Source organism: Oncorhynchus mykiss, chromosome 22 (genome assembly GCF_057628025.1).
Source record: "Oncorhynchus mykiss isolate SJ-2025 chromosome 22, ASM5762802v1, whole genome shotgun sequence".
Taxonomy (NCBI): domain Eukaryota; kingdom Metazoa; phylum Chordata; class Actinopteri; order Salmoniformes; family Salmonidae; genus Oncorhynchus; species Oncorhynchus mykiss.
In genome coordinates this window covers 43,440,913-43,467,139 of record NC_143043.1, presented here as the reverse complement: position 1 = coordinate 43,467,139, position 26,227 = coordinate 43,440,913, and the positions used below count along the sequence as shown (strand labels likewise).

The 26,227-nt window shown below is 48.7% G+C and overlaps 1 protein-coding gene across 1 annotated transcript in view; it reads right to left on the bottom strand.

The window, feature by feature from the left end:
* Nucleotides 1-26,227, bottom strand: part of LOC110501842 (inactive phospholipase C-like protein 1) — a 162,187-nt gene that overhangs the window by 28,125 nt on the left and 107,835 nt on the right. The window contains exons 2-3 of the mRNA XM_036959268.2: nt 1,330-1,404; nt 283-570 (exon numbers count right to left, since the gene is read on the bottom strand). Coding sequence (XP_036815163.2) covers nt 283-570; nt 1,330-1,404 — 363 coding nt within the window. The remainder of the gene's footprint in view (nt 1-282; nt 571-1,329; nt 1,405-26,227) is intronic.

The window sequence follows — 26,227 nt, the reverse complement described above, 5'->3', positions numbered from 1 at the left end:
CTACAAACCTGTTTTCACTTTGTCATCATGTGGTATTGTGTGTAGATTGATGAGATAAAAATACAAAAAATTAAATCAATTTTAGAATAAGGATGTAACGTAAAAAAAATGTGGAAAAAGGGGTCTAAAAAATGTGGGAAAGGGGGTCTGAATACTTTCTGAATGCACTGTTTTTGCCTTTGCCTGAGTGCCAGTCTGTTTATGCTCCATTGCCAACTCCTTGGCTTGACAATTCCAAAAGAAGTTGGCAAGGCAGCCTAATCTGAACTGGCTACCTCTTACCTGGTAGTCATCCCCGTGGATGATAGAGAAGGCTGCCTCCTCAGCCAGATGTTCTGCAGCAGGTCCGTTATGCAGGAAGGTCTCAGTGCTCTTCCCCGTCCTCACCTCCCTGATAGTGGCCATGTCCAGGCGGGCGCGCTCCCCATCCTTCTTAGAGGGCTCCCAGCGCAGGCAGCTGAGGTCCTGGTCCAGGGTGTAGAAACGACTGTAGACCCGGGAGTTGGGACGCACCTTCTTCAGCTCACAGCCCCCCTGCATGAAGGCCAGGCAGTCGGCAGCGCTGCTCACCTGGAGGCGACGGAAGAGGAAGGCCTTTATGAAATGCTTATATACTGCTTATGAATGTGTTATGAATGTGTTATGAATGTGTTATGAAATGCTTATATACTGCTTATGAATGTGTTATGAATGTGTTATGAATGTGTTATGAAATGCGTATATACTGCTTATGAATGTGTTATGAAAGTGTTATGAAATGCGTATATACTGCTTATGAATGTGTTATGAATGTGTTATGAAATGCTTATATACTGCTTATGAATGTGTTATGAAAGTGTTATGAAATGCTTATATACTGCTTATGAATGTGTTATGAATGTGTTATGAAATGCTTATATACTGCTTATGAATGTGTTATGAATGTGTTATGAAATGCTTATATACTGCTTATGAATGTGTTATGAAAGTGTTATGAAATGCTTATATACTGCTTATGAATGTGTTATGAATGTGTTATGAATGTGTTATGAATGTGTTATGAATGTGTTATGAATGTGTTATGAAATGCTTATATACTGCTTATGAATGTGTTATGAATGTGTTATGAATGTGTTATGAAATGCTTATATACTGCTTATGAATGTGTTATGAATGTGTTATGAATGTGTTATGAAATGCTTATATACTGCTTATGAATGTGTTATGAAAGTGTTATGAAATCCTTATTTAGGTACCCTTCAAATAAAGTGTTACCCATTTCATTTTTATTTACAGACAGAGATCTAAAACTGCTTAATAAAAAATAAAAAAGAGAAACTAAAAACAAACCTTCTTCTCTGAGGGGATGCTACTGAAGGACACAGTCTTCTTGCGCCCGCCGGCCACCTTGTGCACTGAAGGATCCTGGGTAAAAACACAGAGAAGAGCAGAGTGTGAGACAGGCAGACAAGCGTACTTATGATTTCTGCAGGTTATGTTTAGAATCTACTAAACAAACATTACAGGCAGGTATATCACAGCAACTGACATTTAAAAAGGAGTAGAGTGGATGTGGGGTGTGGAGCATAAATAATTTGTACCTATTGAGGTAGCTATGAAAGCCATCACTATTAAATCCTAGATACCATTGCCTACCGTTGTGCCCTTGAGCAAGGCACTTAACTCCCCACAACAGTGCGGCAGCCCCCCGCACCTCTCCAAAACCATTGTCTTTCAGAGGAGTTGGGATGAAAGCGGAAGTCAAATTTCAGTTGGACCTTGTGTGCAATTGACCAATAAGCTCATACGAAAGTGGCTCACCTTAAGTGTAAAACTAACATTATACACTGGGTGGTTGTGCCCTGAATTCTGATTGGCTGACAGCCATAATATATCAGACCGTATATCACAGGTATGACAAAACATTTATTTTTACTGCTCTAATTATGTTGGTAACCAGTTTATAATAGCAATAAGGCATATCGGGGGTATGTGGTGTATGGCCAATATACCACAGCTAAGGGTTGTGTCCAAGCACTCCACGTTGTGTTGTGAGTAAGACATCCCTTAGCCGTGGTATATTGGCCATATACCACACCCCCTCGGGCCTTATTGCTTAAATGACTCAACAATCCCTGCCTCCTGGGAATGCTATGATGTCCAAAAGTTATGGACAGAGTTAGAAAGTTGTCTGTCAGAAGTATTACAATGTAAATGTACTTCTAACACGTCTGTCTGCATAATCCAAGACGAGACATATGGGGGTGTAGTGAGATACAAGATGGGTTGGACGATACTTTTCTCCTCAATCATCTTGAAAAAACATACTCTTTAAAACGGTAAGTGAACCAATACTCCATCATTAACACAATGGAAAGGTCAAATGCTTTGTTATCTAAATGTTAAAAGTGTGTGGGCGGTGGAAAGAAACTAAATAGTGCAGTTTGAGGCCATGTGACAGAGTGATGCTGGCGCTGGAGATGGGGGTGCTGGAGATGGGGGTGCTGGAGATGGGGGCGCTGGAGATGGGGGCGCTGGAGATGGGGGCGCTGGAGATGGGGGCGCTGGAGATGTTACAAAAATAAATATATTTTGTTTATTTGACCTTTATTTAACGAGGCAAGTCAGTTATTAAGAACAAATTCTTATTTACAATGACGGCCTACCCTGGACGACGCTGGGACAATTGTGCACTGCCTTATGGGACTCCCGATCACGCCCGGATGTGATACAGCCTGGATTTGAACCTCTTGCACTGAGATGCAGTGCCTTAGACCGCTGTGCCACTCAGGAGCCTGATAAAGACCCAGATGTGGGTCTGAGCAGGTGGGTCTGGGCAGGTGGGTCAGGGCAGGCGTGATGTTGCGGATGTTTGTGAGATGTGTTTGTATGTATGTTGTGTATTGTTTAATTTTTTTTATATAAAATCTTACAACAACAAAAAAAGAAAGTGGCTCACCTTTCAGCCAGGTAAATTTCTATGGAATCCTTCAGAACTAATCTGCACCAGAGCAGGCTAACTATACTGAATGAAATGACTACGCTACGAGGAGTAGACAAATGAAAATTATTATAACGACTGATTATTTTTTTTAATTAATGAAAGAATGCATTTTAAACTTCACGCAATGTAACACTTTTGTATGACTTAATAGATGAATAAATATTGATAGGAGTGGGGGAAAAGGTGCTTGTGTATTGGTAAGCACACCAAATATGGCAGTAACGATAAGCACTCAAATAAAGATGGCACTTCTAACAGCCTGTCACACCATAGCCTGCTGAATTTGCAAGATAACTTTTCTTATTTCGGCACAAATGAAAATTTGGCACTAACTCGCCCATGGATTGATGTTTCAGCACTGTCTCAATGAAGAGTTGGGCGTTGGACTAGCACGCGCCGTCACAACCCTGCTACAGTTAGCGGCAGGCGGACCAGCATTATCCACCATCGTAGTACGGATGAAGCCTGAGCTGGAACATGAAGCTAACTGAAGCTGGTTAGCTTTAGAAAACCCTGAGTAAGATGGATCTAGCTTGCTTCGTAGGCCCCCCCCTCTGGCCTACCAATAGGACCAAAGGTCCAGGACGACAACAACCACTATGACATCATCTACTGCTGTACCCTAAAGTGGTTTTAACAATGGGAGTTTTTCCCTCTACCTCCTAGTATGGAGTTGGACTCAAAAGTACAGCTTTTGACTATCCCTTTACACTTGTGTGTATAAGGTAGTAGTTGTGGAATTGTTAGGTTAGATTACTCGTTGGTTATTACTGCATTGTCGGAACTAGAAGCACAAGCATTCCGCTACACTCGCATTAACATCTGCTAATAAAATTTGATTTGACTACCCACACACACCGAACCACACAGGGAAGTGTATGTGTCTGCATGTGTGCGCATGACCGCGCTCTGTGTGTGTGTGTGTGTGTGTGTGTGTGTAACTTGACATCCATTGCCTGGCCAATAATACACAGTAGAGAAACCTGAGCTGCAGATTCTTCCCTTACAGAGAGACAGGGCTCCTTCCCTAACAGAGACCCAGACAGAGGGACATGCCACAGCAGCCCAGACCTGAGGAGAATGTTCTCATCCTTCTTCCCTAACAGAGACCCAGACAGAGAGACATGCCACAGCAGCCCAGACCTGAGGAGAATGTCCTCATCCTTCTTCCCTAACAGAGACCCAGACAGAGGGACATGCCACAGCAGCCCAGACCTGAGGAGAATGTCCTCATCCTTCTTCCCTAACAGAGACCCAGACCGAGGGACATGCCACAGCAGCCCAGACCTGAGGAGAATGTCCTCATCCTTCTTATTCTACAGAGGACCAGAGCCACGGCTAGCTGAGAGCTCAAACCTGGACAGAACCCTCTGGAACATCGGTCAGGCTATACTCCCATGTCAATTGTACTTTCACCACTCAACTAAGACCAGACTGTGACCCCAGCTTAAAGGGCTAGTTCAACCAAATAACAAAATGACATATTGGTTTCCTGCCCCTGTAAGCAGACACACAGGCTTTAGTGTAGTGTCCCTGGCACGGCTTCCGCATCCTAACATTTTAGCATTCGTGGCACAAGTCATGATACCGATATTCAACATTTTCTCACATCCTGAGAGAGTTTGACCTAGTATGTACTGTCAATTCAATTCAATTCCAGGGGCTTTATTAGCATGGGAAACATGTGTTAACATTGCCAAAGCAAGTGAGGTAGATAATATACAAAAGTGAAATACACAATAAAAATGAATAGTAAACATTACACATACAGAAGTTTCAAAACAATAAAGACATTACAAATGTCATATTATATATATACACACACAATGTTGTAACAATGTACAAATGGTTAAAGTACACAAGGGAAAATAAATAAGCATAAATATTGGTTGTATTTACAATGGTGTTTGTTCTTCCCTGGTTGCCCTTTTCTTGTGGCAACAGGTCACACATCTTGCTGCTGTGATGGAACACTGTGATATTTCACCCAGTAGATATGGGAGTTTATCAAAATTGGATCTACTGTCTCCAATTATGTTCAACAAAATAGATTTTTAAGATGGAGGCTTTGACAATGTGCGGACAGACAGCGGACAGACAGTGGACAGACAGCCAGGCTTAGTATGAACCAGGTCAGCGGGTATTTAGGTGGACGGGGCAGGACAAGGCAAGACAGGGCGGGACTGTCCAGGGCACAGCTTTAACAGGAACAGCGGGTCCTGTGTCACAGTATATGGCATTAGTTCCCCCAGAGGGCACGGGAAAACAGGTCAACCCTCCCGCCGTGGTGACATACTGTATTATGTCCTCCTGGAAACCATGACAACAGGCCGTAAAGCTTTTAATGCACCAAGGTTCAGCCTAAAAGAGCATATATCACCTAGTGTTAATCCCCCAACCCTAAGCACTCTCTCTTTGTTTTAGTTGTTTTTCCTCTACATTATTGAGCTTCGGACATAATGGAGCACAGATGGAGAGATGGAAGAAACATAAGATGGAAACATAGATAGTGGGGCCAGAGAAAAAATAAGAAAGTGAGGGAAAAGAGAGAAGTGGTGAGGGGGGGTGAAAGAAGAACAGAGTCAATTCTAGAAAGGATAAGAGAGTGAGGGCAGAGGAAAATCACAGAGAAGAAGGAGAGGAAGTTGAATGAGAGGAGCGAGACATGAAAGAAAGTAGAGGAGATGATGGAGAGTAGTGGAGAGGAAGGAGAGGAGAGAGGAGAAGATAGCAAGAGGAGAGGATGGAGATAGTAGAGGCGAGGAAGAGGAGAGTAGAGGACGGAGAGAGTAGAGGATGGAGAGAGTAGAGGACAGAGAGAGTAGAGGACGGAGAGAGTAGAGGACAGAGAGTGTAGAGGACAGAGAGAGTAGAGGATGGAGACAGTAGAGGATGGATGGAGAAGAGGATGGAGAGAGGAGAGGAAGGAGAGAGTAGAGGATGGGGAGAGGACGGAGAGAGTAGAGGACGGGGAGAAGACGGAGAGAGTAGAGGACGGAGAGAGTAGAGCAAGGAGAGAATAGAGGAAGGAGAGAATAGAGGAGAGAGTAGAGGAAGGAGAGAGTAGAGGATAGAGAGAGAAGAGGATGGGGAGAGGAAGGAGAGAGTAGAGGATAGAGAGAGTAGAGGACGGACAGAGTAGAGGATGGAGAGAGTAGAAGATGGAGAGAGAAGAGGAAGGAGAGAGTAGAGGAAGGAGAGATGGAGAGAGTAGAGGAAGGAGAGAGTAGAGGATGGAGAGAGTAGAGGACAGAGAGAGTAGAAGATGGAGAGAGAAGAGCAAGGAGAGAGTAGAGGAAGGAGAGATGGAGAGAGTAGAGGAAGGAGAGAGTAGAGGATGGAGAGAGTAGAGGATGGAGAGGAGGAGAGGAAGGAGAGAGTAGAGGAAGGAGAGAAGAGAGAACGGAGAGAGGAGAAGACAGAGAGGAGGAGAGGAAGGAGAGAGTAGAGGAAGGAGAGAGTAGATGACGGAGAGAATAGAGGACGGAGAGAGTAGAGGACGGAGAGAGTAGAGGAAGGAGAGAGTAGGAGATGGAGAGAGAAGAGGAAGGAGAGAGTAGAGGACGGAGAGAGTAGAGGACGGAGAGAGTAGAGGAAGGAGAGAGTAGAGGACGGAGAGAGTAGAGGAAGGAGAGAGTAGGAGATGGAGAGAGAAGAGGAAGGAGAGAGCAGAGGACGGAGAGAAGGAGAGAGAAGAGGAAGGAGAGAGTAGAGGAAGGAGAGAGTAGAGGAAGGAGAGAGTAGAGGAAGGAGAGAGTGGAGGAAGGAGAGAGTAGAGGAAGGAGAGAGTGGAGGAAGGATAGAGTAGAGGATGGGGAGAGGAAGGCGAGAGTAGAGGACATAGAGAGTAGAGGAAGGAGAGAGTAGAGGAAGGAGAGAGTAGAGGAAGGAGAGAGTAGAAGAAAGAGAGAGTAGAGGACAGAGAGAGTAGAGGATGGGGAGAGGATGGGGAGAGTAGAGGACAGAGAGAGTAGAGGACAGAGAGAGTAGAGGATGGGGAGAGGAAGGAGAGAGTAGAGGAAGGAGAGAGTAGAGGACAGAGAGAGTAGAGGACAGAGAGAGTAGAGGACAGAGAGAGTAGAGGACAGAGAGAGTAGGAGGACAGAGAGGGTAGATGACAGAGAGAGTAGAGGAAAGAGAGAGTAGAGGACAGAGAGAGTAGAGGACAGAGAGAGTAGAAGAACGAGATAGTAGAGGACAGAGAGAGTAGAGGATGGGGACAGGAAGGAGAGAGTAGAGGAAGGAGAGAGTGGAGGAAGGAAAGAATAGAGGACAGTGAGAGTAGAGGACAGAGAGAGTAGAGGACAGAGAGAGTAGAGGATGGGGAGTGGAAGGAGAGAGTAGAGGAAGGAGAGAATAGAGGACAGAGAGAGTAGAGGAAGGAGAGAGTAGAGGAAGGAGAGAGTAGATGACGGAGAGAGGAGAGGATGGAGAGAGTAGAGGATGGGGAGAGGAAGGAGAGAGTAGAGGATGGGGAGAGGAAGGAGAGAGTAGAGGATGGGGAGAGGAAGGAGAGAGTAGAGGACGGAAAGAGTAGAGGACGGAGAGGAGGAGAGGAAGGAGAGAGTAGAGGATGGAGAGAGGAGAGGAAGGAGAGAGAAGAGTAGATGACGGAGAGAGTAGAGGACGGAGAGAGTAGAGGACGGAGAGAGTAGAAGATGGAGAGAGAAGAGGAAGGAGAGAGTAGAGGAAGGAGAGATGGAGAGAGTCGAGGAAGGAGAGAGTAGAGGAAGGAGAGAGTAGAGGAAGGAGAGAGTCAAGGAAGGAGAGAGTAGAGAGTAGAGGAAGGAGAGAGTAGAGGAAGGAGAGAGTAGAAGAAAGAGAGAGTAGAGGACAGAGAGCGTAGAGGATGGGGAGAGGATGGGGAGAGTAGAGGACAGAGAGAGTAGAGGACAGAGAGAGTAGAGGATGGGGAGAGGAAGGAGAGAGTAGAGGAAGGAGAGAGTAGAGGACAGAGAGAGTAGAGGACAAAGAGAGTAGAGGACAGAGAGAGTATAGGATGGGGAGAGGAAGGCGAGAGTAGAGGACAGAGAGAGTAGAGGACAGAGAGAGTAGAGGAAGGAGAGAGCAGAAGAAAGAGAGAGTAGAGGACAGAGAGAGTAGAGGATGGGGAGAGGAAGGAGAGAGTAGAGGAAGGAGAGAGAAGACTAGAGGAAGGAAAGAGTAGAGGAAGGAGAGAGTAGATGACGGAGAGAGGAGAGGATGGAGAGAGTAGAGGATGGGGAGAGGAAGGAGAGAGTAGAGGATGGGGAGAGGAAGGAGAGAGTAGAGGATGGGGAGAGGAGAGGATGGAGAGAGGAGAGGACGGAGAGGAGGAGAGCAAGGAGAGAGGAGAGGACGGAGAGGAGGAGAGGAAGGAGAGAGAAGAGGAAGGAGAGAGTAGATGACGGAGAGAGGAGAGGATGGAGCGAGGAGAGGATGGGGAGAGGAAGGAGAGAGTAGAGGACAGAGAGAGAGTAGAGGATGGAGAGAGGAGAGGACGGAGAGAGTAGAGGACGGAAAGAGAAGAGGACGGAGAGGAGGAGAGGAAGGAGAGAGTAGAGGATGGAGAGAGGAGAGGAAGGAGAGAGAAGAGTAGATGACGGAGAGAGTAGAGGACGGAGAGAGTAGAGGACGGAGAGAGTAGAGGACGGAGAGAGTAGAGGATGGGGAGAGGAAGGAGAGAGTAGAGGATGGGGAGAGGAAGGAGAGAGTAGAGGATGGGGAGAGGAAGGAGAGAGTAGAGGACAGAGAGAGTAGAGGACGGAGAGAGGAGAGGACGGAGAGAGTAGAGGACGGAAAGAGTAGAGGACGGAGAGGAGGAGAGGAAGGAGAGAGTAGAGGATGGAGAGAGGAGAGGAAGGAGAGAGAAGAGTAGATGACGGAGAGAGTAGAGGACGGAGAGAGTAGAGGACGGAGAGAGTAGAAGATGGAGAGAGAAGAGGAAGGAGAGAGTAGAGGAAGGAGAGATGGAGAGAGTCGAGGAAGGAGAGAGTAGAGGAAGGAGAGAGTAGAGGAAGGAGAGAGTCAAGGAAGGAGAGAGTAGAGAGTAGAGGAAGGAGAGAGTAGAGGAAGGAGAGAGTAGAAGAAAGAGAGAGAAGAGGACAGAGAGCGTAGAGGATGGGGAGAGGATGGGGAGAGTAGAGGACAGAGAGAGTAGAGGACAGAGAGAGTAGAGGATGGGGAGAGGAAGGAGAGAGTAGAGGAAGGAGAGAGTAGAGGACAGAGAGAGTAGAGGACAAAGAGAGTAGAGGACAGAGAGAGTATAGGATGGGGAGAGGAAGGCGAGAGTAGAGGACAGAGAGAGTAGAGGACAGAGAGAGTAGAGGAAGGAGAGAGCAGAAGAAAGAGAGAGTAGAGGACAGAGAGAGTAGAGGATGGGGAGAGGAAGGAGAGAGTAGAGGAAGGAGAGAATAGAGGACAGAGAGAGTAGAGGAAGGAGAGAGAAGACTAGAGGAAGGAAAGAGTAGAGGAAGGTGAGAGTAGAGACGGAGAGAGGAGAGGAAGGAGAGAGTAGAGGATGGGGAGAGGAAGGAGAGAGTAGAGGATGGGGAGAGGAAGGAGAGAGTAGAGGATGGGGAGAGGAGAGGATGGAGAGAGGAGAGGACGGAGAGGAGGAGAGCAAGGAGAGAGGAGAGGACGGAGAGGAGGAGAGGAAGGAGAGAGAAGAGGAAGGAGAGAGTAGATGACGGAGAGAGGAGAGGATGGAGCGAGGAGAGGATGGGGTGAGGAAGGAGAGAGTAGAGGACAGAGAGAGAGTAGAGGATGGAGAGAGGAGAGGACGGAGAGATTAGAGGACGGAAAGAGTAGAGGACGGAGAGAATAGAGGACAGAGAGAGTGGAGGAAGGAGAGAGTAGAGGAAGGAGAGAGTAGATGACGGAGAGAGGAGAGGATGGAGAGAGTAGAGGATGGGGAGAGGAAGGAGAGAGTAGAGGATGGGGAGAGGAAGGAGAGAGTAGAGGATGGGGAGAGGAAGGAGAGAGTAGAGGACGGAAAGAGTAGAGGACGGAGAGGAGGAGAGGAAGGAGAGAGTAGAGGATGGAGAGAGGAGAGGAAGGAGAGAGAAGAGTAGATGACGGAGAGAGTAGAGGACGGAGAGAGTAGAGGACGGAGAGAGTAGAAGATGGAGAGAGAAGAGGAAGGAGAGAGTAGAGGAAGGAGAGATGGAGAGAGTCGAGGAAGGAGAGAGTAGAGGAAGGAGAGAGTAGAGGAAGGAGAGAGTCAAGGAAGGAGAGAGTAGAGAGTAGAGGAAGGAGAGAGTAGAGGAAGGAGAGAGTAGAAGAAAGAGAGAGAAGAGGACAGAGAGCGTAGAGGATGGGGAGAGGATGGGGAGAGTAGAGGACAGAGAGAGTAGAGGACAGAGAGAGTAGAGGATGGGGAGAGGAAGGAGAGAGTAGAGGAAGGAGAGAGTAGAGGACAGAGAGAGTAGAGGACAAAGAGAGTAGAGGACAGAGAGAGTATAGGATGGGGAGAGGAAGGCGAGAGTAGAGGACAGAGAGAGTAGAGGACAGAGAGAGTAGAGGAAGGAGAGAGCAGAAGAAAGAGAGAGTAGAGGACAGAGAGAGTAGAGGATGGGGAGAGGAAGGAGAGAGTAGAGGAAGGAGAGAATAGAGGACAGAGAGAGTAGAGGAAGGAGAGAGAAGACTAGAGGAAGGAAAGAGTAGAGGAAGGTGAGAGTAGATGACGGAGAGAGGAGAGGAAGGAGAGAGTAGAGGATGGGGAGAGGAAGGAGAGAGTAGAGGATGGGGAGAGGAAGGAGAGAGTAGATGATGGGGAGAGGAGAGGATGGAGAGAGGAGAGGACGGAGAGGAGGAGAGCAAGGAGAGAGGAGAGGACGGAGAGGAGGAGAGGAAGGAGAGAGAAGAGGAAGGAGAGAGTAGATGACGGAGAGAGGAGAGGATGGAGCGAGGAGAGGATGGGGTGAGGAAGGAGAGAGTAGAGGACAGAGAGAGAGTAGAGGATGGAGAGAGGAGAGGACGGAGAGATTAGAGGACGGAAAGAGTAGAGGACGGAGAGAATAGAGGACAGAGAGAGTAGAGGAAGGAGAGAGTAGAGGAAGGAGAGAGTAGATGACGGAGAGAGGAGAGGATGGAGAGAGTAGAGGATGGGGAGAGGAAGGAGAGAGTAGAGGATGGGGAGAGGAAGGAGAGAGTAGAGGATGGGGAGAGGAAGGAGAGAGTAGAGGACGGAAAGAGTAGAGGACGGAGAGGAGGAGAGGAAGGAGAGAGTAGAGGATGGAGAGAGGAGAGGAAGGAGAGAGAAGAGTAGATGACGGAGAGAGTAGAGGACGGAGAGAGTAGAGGACGGAGAGAGTAGAAGATGGAGAGAGAAGAGGAAGGAGAGAGTAGAGGAAGGAGAGATGGAGAGAGTCGAGGAAGGAGAGAGTAGAGGAAGGAGAGAGTAGAGGAAGGAGAGAGTCAAGGAAGGAGAGAGTAGAGAGTAGAGGAAGGAGAGAGTAGAGGAAGGAGAGAGTAGAAGAAAGAGAGAGTAGAGGACAGAGAGCGTAGAGGATGGGGAGAGGATGGGGAGAGTAGAGGACAGAGAGAGTAGAGGACAGAGAGAGTAGAGGATGGGGAGAGGAAGGAGAGAGTAGAGGAAGGAGAGAGTAGAGGACAGAGAGAGTAGAGGACAAAGAGAGTAGAGGACAGAGAGAGTATAGGATGGGGAGAGGAAGGCGAGAGTAGAGGACAGAGAGAGTAGAGGACAGAGAGAGTAGAGGAAGGAGAGAGCAGAAGAAAGAGAGAGTAGAGGACAGAGAGAGTAGAGGATGGGGAGAGGAAGGAGAGAGTAGAGGAAGGAGAGAGAAGACTAGAGGAAGGAAAGAGTAGAGGAAGGAGAGAGTAGATGACGGAGAGAGGAGAGGATGGAGAGAGTAGAGGATGGGGAGAGGAAGGAGAGAGTAGAGGATGGGGAGAGGAAGGAGAGAGTAGAGGATGGGGAGAGGAAGGAGAGAGTAGAGGACGGAAAGAGTAGAGGACGGAGAGGAGGAGAGGAAGGAGAGAGTAGAGGATGGAGAGAGGAGAGGAAGGAGAGAGAAGAGTAGATGACGGAGAGAGTAGAGGACGGAGAGAGTAGAGGACGGAGAGAGTAGAAGATGGAGAGAGAAGAGGAAGGAGAGAGTAGAGGAAGGAGAGATGGAGAGAGTCGAGGAAGGAGAGAGTAGAGGAAGGAGAGAGTAGAGGAAGGAGAGAGTCAAGGAAGGAGAGAGTAGAGAGTAGAGGAAGGAGAGAGTAGAGGAAGGAGAGAGTAGAAGAAAGAGAGAGTAGAGGACAGAGAGCGTAGAGGATGGGGAGAGGATGGGGAGAGTAGAGGACAGAGAGAGTAGAGGACAGAGAGAGTAGAGGATGGGGAGAGGAAGGAGAGAGTAGAGGAAGGAGAGAGTAGAGGACAGAGAGAGTAGAGGACAAAGAGAGTAGAGGACAGAGAGAGTATAGGATGGGGAGAGGAAGGCGAGAGTAGAGGACAGAGAGAGTAGAGGACAGAGAGAGTAGAGGAAGGAGAGAGCAGAAGAAAGAGAGAGTAGAGGACAGAGAGAGTAGAGGATGGGGAGAGGAAGGAGAGAGTAGAGGAAGGAGAGAGAAGACTAGAGGAAGGAAAGAGTAGAGGAAGGAGAGAGTAGATGACGGAGAGAGGAGAGGATGGAGAGAGTAGAGGATGGGGAGAGGAAGGAGAGAGTAGAGGATGGGGAGAGGAAGGAGAGAGTAGAGGATGGGGAGAGGAGAGGATGGAGAGAGGAGAGGACGGAGAGGAGGAGAGCAAGGAGAGAGGAGAGGACGGAGAGGAGGAGAGGAAGGAGAGAGAAGAGGAAGGAGAGAGTAGATGACGGAGAGAGGAGAGGATGGAGCGAGGAGAGGATGGGGAGAGGAAGGAGAGAGTAGAGGACAGAGAGAGAGTAGAGGATGGAGAGAGGAGAGGACGGAGAGAGTAGAGGACGGAAAGAGAAGAGGACGGAGAGGAGGAGAGGAAGGAGAGAGTAGAGGATGGAGAGAGGAGAGGAAGGAGAGAGAAGAGTAGATGACGGAGAGAGTAGAGGACGGAGAGAGTAGAGGACGGAGAGAGTAGAGGACGGAGAGAGTAGAGGATGGGGAGAGGAAGGAGAGAGTAGAGGATGGGGAGAGGAAGGAGAGAGTAGAGGATGGGGAGAGGAAGGAGAGAGTAGAGGACAGAGAGAGTAGAGGACGGAGAGAGGAGAGGACGGAGAGAGTAGAGGACGGAAAGAGTAGAGGACGGAGAGGAGGAGAGGAAGGAGAGAGTAGAGGATGGAGAGAGGAGAGGAAGGAGAGAGAAGAGTAGATGACGGAGAGAGTAGAGGACGGAGAGAGTAGAGGACGGAGAGAGTAGAAGATGGAGAGAGAAGAGGAAGGAGAGAGTAGAGGAAGGAGAGATGGAGAGAGTCGAGGAAGGAGAGAGTAGAGGAAGGAGAGAGTAGAGGAAGGAGAGAGTCAAGGAAGGAGAGAGTAGAGAGTAGAGGAAGGAGAGAGTAGAGGAAGGAGAGAGTAGAAGAAAGAGAGAGAAGAGGACAGAGAGCGTAGAGGATGGGGAGAGGATGGGGAGAGTAGAGGACAGAGAGAGTAGAGGACAGAGAGAGTAGAGGATGGGGAGAGGAAGGAGAGAGTAGAGGAAGGAGAGAGTAGAGGACAGAGAGAGTAGAGGACAAAGAGAGTAGAGGACAGAGAGAGTATAGGATGGGGAGAGGAAGGCGAGAGTAGAGGACAGAGAGAGTAGAGGACAGAGAGAGTAGAGGAAGGAGAGAGCAGAAGAAAGAGAGAGTAGAGGACAGAGAGAGTAGAGGATGGGGAGAGGAAGGAGAGAGTAGAGGAAGGAGAGAATAGAGGACAGAGAGAGTAGAGGAAGGAGAGAGAAGACTAGAGGAAGGAAAGAGTAGAGGAAGGTGAGAGTAGATGACGGAGAGAGGAGAGGAAGGAGAGAGTAGAGGATGGGGAGAGGAAGGAGAGAGTAGAGGATGGGGAGAGGAAGGAGAGAGTAGAGGATGGGGAGAGGAGAGGATGGAGAGAGGAGAGGACGGAGAGGAGGAGAGCAAGGAGAGAGGAGAGGACGGAGAGGAGGAGAGGAAGGAGAGAGAAGAGGAAGGAGAGAGTAGATGACGGAGAGAGGAGAGGATGGAGCGAGGAGAGGATGGGGTGAGGAAGGAGAGAGTAGAGGACAGAGAGAGAGTAGAGGATGGAGAGAGGAGAGGACGGAGAGATTAGAGGACGGAAAGAGTAGAGGACGGAGAGGAGGAGAGGAAGGAGAGAGTAGAGGATGGAGAGAGGAGAGGAAGGAGAGAGAAGAGTAGATGACGGAGAGAGTAGAGGACGGAGAGAGTAGAGGACGGAGAGAGTAGAGGACGGAGAGAGTAGAGGAAGGAGAGAGTAGAGGATGGAGAGAGTAGAAGATGGAGAGAGAAGAGGAAGGAGAGAGTAGAGTAAGGAGAGATGGAGAGAGTCGAGGAAGGAGAGAGTAGAGAAAGGAGAGAGTAGAGGAAGGAGAGAGTCAAGGAAGGAGAGAGTAGAGAGTAGAGGAAGGAGAGAGTAGAGGAAGGAGAGAGTAGAGGAGAGAGTAGAGGACGGAGAGAGTAGAGGATGGAGAGAGTAGAGGATGGAGAGAGGAGAGGAAGGAGAGAATAGAGGATAGAGAGAGTAAAGGATGGAGAGAGTAGAGGATGGAGAGAGTAGAGGAAGGAGAGAGTAGGGGAGAGAGTAGAGGAAGGAGAAAGTAGAGGAAGGAGAGAGTAGAGGAAGGAGAGAGTAGAGGATGGAGAGGAGGAGAGGAGGAGAGAGAAGAGTAGATGACGGAGAGAGTAGAGGACGGAGAGAGTAGAGGACGGAGAGAGTAGAGGAAGGAGAGAGTAGAGGATGGAGAGAGTAGAAGATGGAGAGAGAAGAGGAAGGAGAGAGTAGAGGAAGGAGAGATGGAGAGAGTCGAGGAAGGAGAGAGTAGAGGAAGGAGAGAGTAGAGGACAGAGAGAGTAGGAGGAAAGAGAGGGTAGATGACAGAGAGAGTAGAGGAAAGAGAGAGTAGAGGACAGAGAGAGTAGAGGACAGAGAGAGTAGAAGAACGAGATAGTAGAGGACAGAGAGAGTAGAGGATGGGGACAGGAAGGAGAGAGTAGAGGACAGAGAGAGAGTAGAGGATGGAGAGAGGAGAGGACGGAGAGAGAAGAGTAGATGACGGAGAGAGTAGAGGACGGAGAGAGTAGAGGACGGAGAGAGTAGAGGAAGGAGAGAGTAGAGGATGGAGAGAGTAGAAGATGGAGAGAGAAGAGGAAGGAGAGAGTAGAGGAAGGAGAGATGGAGAGAGTCGAGGAAGGAGAGAGTAGAGGAAGGAGAGAGTAGAGGACAGAGAGAGTAGGAGGAAAGAGAGGGTAGATGACAGAGAGAGTAGAGGAAAGAGAGAGTAGAGGACAGAGAGAGTAGAGGACAGAGAGAGTAGAAGAACGAGATAGTAGAGGACAGAGAGAGTAGAGGATGGGGACAGGAAGGAGAGAGTAGAGGACAGAGAGAGAGTAGAGGATGGAGAGAGGAGAGGACGGAGAGAGTAGAGGACGGAAAGAGTAGAGGACGGAGAGGAGGAGAGGAAGGAGAGAGTAGAGGATGGAGAGAGGAGAGGAAGGAGAGAGAAGAGTAGATGACGGAGAGAGTAGAGGACGGAGAGAGTAGAGGACGGAGAGAGTAGAGGAAGGAGAGAGTAGAGGATGGAGAGAGTAGAAGATGGAGAGAGAAGAGGAAGGAGAGAGTAGAGGAAGGAGAGATGGAGAGAGTCGAGGAAGGAGAGAGTAGAGAAAGGAGAGAGTAGAGGAAGGAGAGAGTCAAGGAAGGAGAGAGTAGAGAGTAGAGGAAGGAGAGAGTAGAGGAAGGAGAGAGTAGAGGAGAGAGTAGAGGACGGAGAGAGTAGAGGATGGAGAGAGTAGAGGATGGAGAGAGGAGAGGAAGGAGAGAATAGAGGATAGAGAGAGTAAAGGATGGAGAGAGTAGAGGATGGAGAGAGTAGAGGAAGGAGAGAGTAGGGGAGAGAGTAGAGGAAGGAGAAAGTAGAGGAAGGAGAGAGTAGAGGATGGAGAGGAGGAGAGGAGGAGAGAGAAGAGTAGATGACGGAGAGAGTAGAGGACGGAGAGCGTAGATGACAGAGAGAGTAGAGGAAAGAGAGAGTAGAGGACAGAGAGAGTAGAGGACAGAGAGAGTAGAAGAACGAGATAGGAGAGGATGGAGCGAGGAGAGGATGGGGAGAGGAAGGAGAGAGTAGAGGACAGAGAGAGAGTAGAGGATGGAGAGAGGAGAGGACGGAGAGAGTAGAGGACGGAAAGAGTAGAGGACGGAGAGGAGGAGAGGAAGGAGAGAGTAGAGGATGGAGAGAGGAGAGGAAGGAGAGAGAAGAGTAGATGACGGAGAGAGTAGAGGACGGAGAGAGTAGAGGACGGAGAGAGTAGAGGAAGGAGAGAGTAGAGGATGGAGAGAGTAGAAGATAGAGAGAGAAGAGGAAGGAGAGAGTAGAGGAAGGAGAGATGGAGAGAGTCGAGGAAGGAGAGAGTAGAGAAAGGAGAGAGTAGAGGAAGGAGAGAGTCAAGGAAGGAGAGAGTAGAGAGTAGAGGAAGGAGAGAGTAGAGGAAGGAGAGAGTAGAGGAGAGAGTAGAGGACGGAGAGAGTAGAGGATGGAGAGAGTAGAGGATGGAGAGAGGAGAGGAAGGAGAGAATAGAGGATAGAGAGAGTAAAGGATGGAGAGAGTAGAGGAAGGAGAGAGTAGGGGAGAGAGTAGAGGAAGGAGAAAGTAGAGGAAGGAGAGAGTAGAGGAAGGAGAGAGTAGAGGATGGAGAGGAGGAGAGGAGGAGAGAGAAGAGTAGATGACGGAGAGAGTAGAGGACGGAGAGAGTAGAGGACGGAGAGAGTAGAGGACGGAGAGAGTAGAGGAAGGAGAGAGTAGAGGATGGAGAGAGTAGAAGATGGAGAGAGAAGAGGAAGGAGAGAGTAGAGGAAGGAGAGATGGAGAGAGTCGAGGAAGGAGATAGTAGAGGAAGGAGAGAGTAGAGGACAGAGAGAGTAGGAGGACAGAGAGGGTAGATGACAGAGAGAGTAGAGGAAAGAGAGAGTAGAGGACAGAGAGAGTAGAGGACAGAGAGAGTAGAAGAACGAGATAGTAGAGGACAGAGAGAGTAGAGGATGGGGACAGGAAGGAGAGATGGAGAGAGTCGAGGAAGGAGAGAGTAGAGGACAGAGAGAGTAGAAGAACGAGATAGTAGAGGACAGAGAGAGTAGAGGATGGGGATAGGAAGGAGAGAGTAGAGGAAGGAGAGAGTAGAGGACAGAGAGAGTATAGGATGGGGAGAGGAAGGCGAGAGTAGAGGACAGAGAGAGTAGAGGACAGAGAGTGTAGAGGAAGGAGAGAGCAGAAGAAAGAGAGAGTAGAGGACAGAGAGAGTAGAGGATGGGGAGAGGAAGGAGAGAGTAGAGGAAGGAGAGAATAGAGGACAGAGAGAGTAGAGGAAGGAGAGAGTAGAGGATGGAGAGAGTAGAAGATGGAGAGAGAAGAGGAAGGAGAGAGTAGAGGAAGGAGAGATGGAGAGAGTCGAGGAAGGAGAGAGTAGAGGAAGGAGAGAGTAGAGGAAGGAGAGAGTCGAGGAAGGAGAGAGTAGAGAGTAGAGGAAGGAGAGAGTAGAGGAAGGAGAGAGTAGAGGAGAGAGTAGAGGACGGAGAGAGTAGAGGATGGAGAGAGTAGAGGATGGAGAGAGGAGAGGAAGGAGAGAGTAGAGGATAGAGAGAGTAAAGGATGGAGAGAGTAGAGGATGGAGAGAGTAGAGGAAGGAGAGAGTAGGGGAGAGAGTAGAGGAAGGAGAAAGTAGAGGAAGGAGACAGTAGAGGAAGGAGAGAGTAGAGGATGGAGAGGAGGAGAGGAAGAAGAGAGTAGAGGAAGGAGAGAGTAGAGGAAGGAGAGAGGAGAGGAAGGAGAGAGAAGACTAGAGGAAGGAAAGAGTAGAGGAAGGAGAGAGTAGATGGCAGAGAGAGGAGAGGATGGAGAGAGTAGAGGATGGGGAGAGGAAGGAGAGAGTAAAGGACAGAGAGAGTAGAGGACGGAGAGAGTAGAGGACGGAGAGAGTATAGGATGGGGAGAGGAAGGAGAGAGTAGAGGACAGAGAGAGTAGAGGACAGAGAGAGTAGAGGACAGAGAGAGTAGAGGACAGAGAGGAGGAGAGGAAGGAGCGAGGAGAGGACGGAGAGGAGGAGAGGAAGGAGAGAGAAGAGTAGAGGAAGGAGAGAGTAGAAGATGGAGAGAGAAGAGGAAGGAGAGAGTAGAGGAAGGAGAGATGGAGAGAGTCGAGGAAGGAGAGAGTAGTTGAAGGAGAGAGTAGAGGAAGGAGAGAGTCGAGGAAGGAGAGAGTAGAGAGTAGAGGAAGGAGAGAGTAGAGAGTAGAGGAAGGAGAGAGTAGAGGAAGGAGAGAGTAGAGGAGAGAGTAGAGGATGGAGAGAGTAGAGGATGGAGAGAGGAGAGGAAGGAGAGAGTAGAGGAAGGAGAGAGTAGAGGATGGAGAGAGTAGAAGCCGGAGAGAGTAGAGGACAGAGAGAGTAGAGGAAGGAGAGAGTAGAGGAAGGAGAGAGTAGAGTGGAGGAAGAGTGGAGGAAGGAGAGAATAGAGGACAGAGAGAGTAGAGGACAGAGAGAGTAGAGGACAGAGAGAGTAGAGGACGGGGAGAGGAAGGAGAGTAGAGGACAGAGAGAGTAGAGGACGGAGAGAGTAGAGGATGGGGGGAGGAAGGAGAGAGTAGAGGACAGAGAGAGTTTCTCTCTCTTGGAGGACCTGAGCCGTAGGACCATGCCTCAGGACTACCTGGCATGATGACTCCTTGCTGTCCCCAGTCCACCTGGCCGTGCTGCTGCTCCAGTTTCAACTGTTCTGCCTGCGGCTATGAAATCCTGACCTGTTCACCGGACGTGCTACCTGTCCCAGACCTATTATTTGACCATGCTGGTCATTTATGAACATTTGGGCCATGTTCTGTTATAATCTCCTCATGCCGCCATCCCTCATAGCCTGGTAGCCTCATAGCCTGGTTCCTCTCTAGGTTTCTTCCTAGGTTTTGGCCTTTCTAGGGAGTTTTTCCTAGCCAACGTGCTTCAACACCTGCATTGCTTGCTGTTTGGGGTTTTAGGCTGGGTTTCTGTACAGCACTTTGAGATATCAGCTGATGTACGAAGGGCTATATAAATACATTTGATTTGATTTGATTAGAGGAGAGAGTAGAGGAAGGAGAGAGTAGAGAGTAGTATGAGACAATACTACATTGTTTAGTCACGCACATCAGAGATGCCATCATGGCCTCCGACCTCTCTCCATCCTCTCCTCTCCTCATCCTCTCCTATCCTCTCTCCATCCTCTCCGCATCCTCTCCTCTCTCCATCCTCTCCCTTTCCTCTCCTCTCTCCTTCCTCTCCTCTCCATCCTCTCCTCTCCTCATCCTCTCCTATCCTCTCTCCATCCTCTCCCCATCCTCTCCTCTCCTCTCTCCATCCTCTCCTCTCCTCTCTCCTCTCCTCTCCTCTCCTCATCCTCTCCTCTCTCCATCCTCTCCTCTCTCCTTCCTTTCCTCTCCTCTCCCCATCCTCTCCTCTCCTCTCTCTATCCTCTCCTCTCCTCTCTACATCCTCTCCTCTCCTCATCCTCTCCTCTCTCCATCCTCTCCTCTCCTCTCCTCTCTCCATCCTCTCCTCTCCTCTCTCCTCTCCTCTCCTCTCCTCTCTCCATCCTCTCCTCTCCTCTCTCCATCCTCTCCTCTCCTCTCTCCATCCTCTCCTCTCTCCATCTTCCCCTCTCCTCTCTCCATTCTCTCCTCTCCATCCTCTCCTCTCCTCTCTCCTCATCTTCTCCTCTCCTCTCTCCATCCTCTCCTCTCTTCATCTTCTCCTCTCCTCTCTCCATCTTCTCCTCTCCTCTCCTCATCTTCTCCTCTCTCCATCTTCTCCTCTCCTCTCTCCATCTTCTCCTCTCCTCTCCTCTCTCCATCTTCTCATCTCCATCCTCTCCCCATCCTATCCTCTCCTCTCTCCATCCTCTCCTCTGCTCTCTCCATCCTCTCCTCTCTCCATCCTATCCTCTCTCCATCCTATCCTCTCTCCTTCCTCTCCTCTCCTCTCCTCTCCTCTCCTCTCCTCTCTCCATCCTCTCCTCTCCTCTCCTCTCTCCATCCTCTCCTCTCCTCTCTCCATCCTCTCCTCTCCTCTCCTCTCTCCATCCTCTCCTCTCCTCTCTGCATCCTCTCCTCTCCTCTCTCCATCCTCTCCTCTCCTCTCTCCATCCTCTCCTCTCCTCTCTCCATCCTGTCCTCTCCTCTCTCCATCCTGTCCTCTACTTTCTTTCATCTTTCTCACTCCTCTCATTCAACTGCCATCTAGGACCTCTGTATACCAAGCAGAGTCAGAGGAAGGCCCTAAAAATTGTCCAAGACTCCAGCCACCCTAATCACAGACTGTTATCTCTGCTACCGCATGGCAAACGGTACCGGAGTGCCAAGTCTAGGTCCAAGAGGCTTCTAAACAGCTTCTACCTCAAAGCCATAAGACTCCTGAACAGCTAATCAAAGGGCTCTTTTACACTGCTGCTACTCTGTTTATAATCTATGCATAGTCACTTTAACTCTACCTACATGTACATATTACCTCAATACCGGTGCCCCGCACATTGACTCTGTACCGGTACCCCCTGTATATAGTCTCCACATTGACTCGGTACCGGTACCCCCTGTATATAGTCTCCACATTGACTCTGTACCGGTACCCCCTGTATATAGTCTCCACATTGACTCTGTACCGGTACCCCCTGTATATAGTCTCCACATTGACTCTGTACCGGTACCCCCTGTATATAGTCTCCACATTGACTCTGTACCGGTACCCCCTGTATATAGTCTCCACATTGACTCTGTACCGGTACCCCCTGTATATAGTCTCCACATTGACTCTGTACCGGTACCCCCTGTATATTGCCTCCACATTGACTCTGTACCGGTACCCCCTGTATATAGTCTCCACATTGACTCGGTACCGGTACCCCCTGTATATAGTCTCCACATTGACTCTGTACCGGTACCCCCTGTATATTGCCTCCACATTGACTCTGTACCGGTACCCCCTGTATATAGTCTCCACATTGACTCTGTACCGGTACCCCCTGTATATAGTCTCCACATTGACTCTGTACCGGTACCCCCTGTATATAGTCTCCACATTGACTCTGTACCGGTACCCCCTGTATATATCCTCCACATTGACTCTGTACCGGTACCCCCTGTATATAGCCTCCACATTGACTCTGTACCGGTACCCTCTGTATATAGTCTCCACATTGACTCTGTACCGGTACCCCCTGTATATAGTCTCCACATTGACTCTGTACCGGTACCCCCTGTATATAGTCTCCACATTGACTCTGTACCGGTACCCCCTGTATATAACCTCCACATTGACTCTGTACCGGTACCCCCTGTATATAACCTCCACATTGACTCTGTACCGGTACCCCCTGTATATAGCCTCCACATTGACTCTGTACCGGTACCCCCTGTATATAGCCTCCACATTGACTCTGTACCGGTACCCTCTGTATATAGCCTCCACATTGACTCTGTACCGGTACCCCCTGTATATAGTCTCCACATTGACTCTGTACCGGTACCCCCTGTATATAGTCTCCACATTGACTCTGTACCGGTACCCTCTGTATATAGCCTCGCTATTGTTATTTTACTGCTCTTCTTTAATTATTTGTTACTTTTTTTTACTTAACACTTATTTTTCTTAAAACTGCATTGTTGGTTAGGGCTTGTAAGTAAGCATTTCACTGTGAGGTCTACAGCTGTTTTATTCAGCATTTCACTGTAAGGTCTACAGCTGTTGTATTCAGCATTTCACTGTAAGGTCTACAGCTGTTGTATTCAGCATTTCACTGTGAGGTCTACAGCTGTTTTATTCAGCATTTCACTGTAAGGTCTACAGCTGTTGTATTCAGCATTTCACTGTAAGGTCTACAGCTGTTGTATTCAGCATTTCACTGTGAGGTCTACAGCTGTTGTATTCAGCATTTCACTGTAAGGAGAGGAGAGGAGGGGAGAGGAGAGGAGAGGAGAGGAGAAGAGGTGGATGAGAGGAGAGGAGAGGAGGATGAGAGGAGAGGAGAGGAGAGGAGGGGGGAGGAGGATGAGAGGAGAGGAGAGGAGAGGAGAGGAGAGGAGAGGAGAGGAGGGGAGGAGGGGAGAGGAGGATGAGAGGAGAGGGGGGGAGGATGAGAGGAGAGGAGGGGAGGGGAGAAGAGGAGGAAAGAAGAGAAGAGGAGGGGAGGAGGGTAGGATGATAGGGGAGAAGGGGAGGAGGTGAGGAGGGGAGAAGAGGAGGGGAGTAGAGGGTGAGGGGAGAGGAGATAAGGAGAGGAGGGGAGGATGAGAGGAGAGGAGAGGAGGAGAGAAGAGAAGAAGAGGAGGAGAGGAGGGGAGAAGAGGAGGAGAGAAGAGGAGAAGAGGAGAGGAGAGGAGGGAGGAGGAGGATGAGAGGAGAGGAGGGGAGGGGAGAAGAGGAGGAGAGAAGAGGGGAGGAGGGTAGGATGATAGGGGAGAAGGGGAGGAGAGGAGAAGAGGAGGAGAGAAGAGGAGAAGAGGAGAGGAGAGGAGGGAGGAGGAGGATGAGAGTAGAGGAGGGGAGGGGAGAAGAGGAGGAGAGAAGAGGAGGGGAGGATGATAGGGGAGAAGGGGAGGAGGTGAGGAGGGGAGAAGAGGAGGGGAGGAGAGGAGGAGAGGAGAGAAGAAGAGGAGGAGAGGAGGGGAGAAGAGGAGGAGAGGAGGACAGGAGGGGAGAAGAGGAGGAGAGGAGAGGAGAGGAGAGGAGAGGAGAGGAGAGGAGAGGAGAGGAGAGGAGAGGAGAGGAGAGGAGAGGAGAGGAGATCCACACATGTCCAAGTGGCTCTAAATACAGGCATCTATGAGTGAGATGGAGAGACAGAAGGATTAGAATGGCAGGAGATTGATCTAATGAAAAAGGAGATGGAGCGAAGCTGAGAAAGGAAATTGAAAGTTGGACCCTTGTCACGGAGTTCCTCAGTTCATAGACAGACTAGTAATGTCCCCATAAAAAATCTGAATCAGAATGCAATTTAAGGATGACCTCTGACGCTTTAGGGTTAGAATAGGGCTGGTCGATACGGTCTCTGGCGCTTTAGGGTTAGAATAGGGCTGGTCGATACGGTCTCTGGCGCTTTAGGGTTAGAATAGGGCTGGACGATACGGTCTCTGGCGCTTTAGGGTTAGAATAGGGCTGGTCGATACGGTCTCTGGCGCTTTAGGGTTAGAATAGGGCTGGACGATACGGTCTCTGGCGCTTTAGGGTTAGAATAGGGCTGGTCGATACGGTCTCTGGCGCTTTAGGGTTAGAATAGGGCTGGTCGATACGGTCTCTGGCGCTTTAGGGTTAGAATAGGGCTGGTCGATACGGTCTCTGGCGCTTTAGGGTTAGAATAGGGCTGGTCGATACGGTCTCTGGCGCTTTAGGGTTAGAATAGGGCTGGTCGATACGGTCTCTGGCGCTTTAGGGTTAGAATAGGGCTGGTCGATGCGGTCTCTGGCGCTTTAGGGTTAGAATAGGGCTGGTCGATACAGTCTCTGGCGCTTTAGGGTTAGAATAGGGCTGGTCGATACGGTCTCTGGCGCTTTAGGGTTAGAATAGGGCTGGTCGATACGGTCTCTGGCGCTTTAGGGTTAGAATAGGGCTGGACGATACGGTCTCTGGCGCTTTAGGGTTAGAATAGGGCTGGTCGATACGGTCTCTGGCGCTTTAGGGTTAGAATAGGGCTGGTCGATACGGTCTCTGGCGCTTTAGGGTTAGAATAGGGCTGGTCGATACGGTCTCTGGCGCTTTAGGGTTAGAATAGGGCTGGTCGATACGGTCTCTGGCGCTTTAGGGTTAGAATAGGGCTGGACGATACGGTCTCTGGCGCTTTAGGGTTAGAATAGGGCTGGTCGATACGGTCTCTGGCGCTTTAGGGTTAGAATAGGGCTGGTCGATACGGTCTCTGGCGCTTTAGGGTTAGAATAGGGCTGGTCGATACGGTCTCTGACGCTTTAGGGTTAGAATAGGGCTGGTCGATACGGTCTCTGGCGCTTTAGGGTTAGAATAGGGCTGGTCGATACGGTCTCTGGCGCTTTAGGGTTAGAATAGGGCTGGTCGATACGGTCTCTGGCGCTTTAGGGTTAGAATAGGGCTGGTCGATACGGTCTCTGGTGCTTTAGGGTTAGAATAGGGCTGGTCGATACGGTCTCTGGCGCTTTAGGGTTAGAATAGGGCTGGTCGATACGGTCTCTGGCGCTTTATTAAATTAAATATCATATCACAGTATTTTTTTAATGGGACGTTATCACGGTATTTGATGTTTTTGAATAATGAAAGTTGTAAATGTGCTTTATGATTATGAGTTGTGTGTGATCCTAGGGTGGCAGCACATACATTCTACAAGTTATTTCAATGGGGCTTTCTCCATTCTGATTGTTTTATTGTGTTCAATTAAACTTTTTCAGCATTTTCATAAATTTCTGTATTTCCTGCACTCACTTGAGATCATTTCCACACTGTCACGTACGGCTTCGCTTATTCCTCTTTGATTTAGAAGATACTGTTGCACAAAAAACATGCAGGTGTAGGTCTACACCATCACTGGTATTATCAGGCTGTATAGCTAGTTATGTTTGCTCTGACTCAGTACATGTTTTAGCTAGCTAGCAATTAGCATTAATGGCTAACAAGATTTAGGCACAAATTACTAAGAAAAGACAAACTAGCTGTTTGCTGATGTAAGAAACACAAACTAATAGTGTCACTATAGAACGCTAGTTGATTTATATTAAGAAGCAAAGAGAAAACAGCATTGCTGTCATCAACATTGTTTCATGTGTAGATCATTCAAAGACTCAATCATGGACACTCTTATTGACAGTTGAGGCTGCTTTGTGTGATGTATTGTTGTCTCTACCTTCTTGTCCTTTGTGCTGTTGTCTGTACCCAATAATGTTTGTACCATGTTTTGTGCTGCTACCATGTTGTTGTCATGTTGTGTTGCTACCATGCTGTGTTATCATGTGTTGCTTCCTTGCTATGTTGTTGTCTTAGGTCTCTCTTTATGTAGTGTTGTGTTGTCTCTCTTTATGTAGTGTTGTCTTAGGTCTCTCTTTATGTAGTGTTGTGTTGTCTCTCTTTATGTAGTGTTGTCTTAGGTCTCTCTTTATGTAGTGTTGTCTCTCTTTATGTAGTGTTGTGTTGTCTCTCTTTATGTAGTGTTGTCTTAGGTCTCTCTTTATGTAGTGTTGTGTTGTCTCTCTTTATGTAGTGTTGTGTTGTCTCTCTTTATGTAGTGTTGTCTTAGGTCTCTCTTTATGTAGTGTTGGGTTGTCTCTCTTTATGTAGTGTTGTGTTGTCTCTCTTTATGTAGTGTTGTGTTGTCTCTCTTTATGTAGTGTTGTGTTGTCTCTCTTTATGTCGTGTTGTGTTGTCTCTCTTTATGTCGTGTTGTGGTCTTAGGTCTCTCTTTATGTAGTGTTGTGTTGTCTCTTTTTATGTAGTGTTGTGTTGTCTCTCTTTATGTAGTGTTGTGTTGTCTCTCTTTATGTAGTGTTGTTGTCTTAGGTCTCTCTTTATGTAGTGTTGTGTTGTCTCTCTTTATGTAGTGTTGTGTTGTCTCTCTTTATGTAGTGTTGGGTTGTCTCTCTTGTTGTGATGTGTGTTTTGTCCTATATTTATATTTTATTTGTTTATTTTTAATCCCAGCCCCCGTCCCCACAGGAGGTCTTTTGCCTTTTGGTAGGCCGTCATAGTAATTAAGAATTTGTTCTTTAACTGACTTGCCTAGTTAAATAAAGGTTTAAAAAAAATATATAATAGCAATAATAAATGTGCTGTTTTGCCCATGTAAAGAAGACTGGACGCAAGCGTCTTGTGGTCAGAGAACAACAAATGCGCTCCTTGAGTGACACGGGGCTGGGCTAAGTCTGTGTGGAAAGCAGCACGGAGAGAGAGCGAGAGCAGAGAGAGAGCGAGAGCGGAGAGAGAGCGGAGAGCGGAGAGAGAGAGAGAGAGCGGAGAGAGAGAGAGAGGAGAGAGAGAGAGAACTCAAGTAGCGAAGTAAATGATGAAAATGTACGTTACACACGCAGTATCACATTTAACAAACCAAAACACTCAAATACTGTTATAGAAGGTAAAGTAAAAACCCAAACCGGTCAGTGTATCAATACTGGTATATCGTA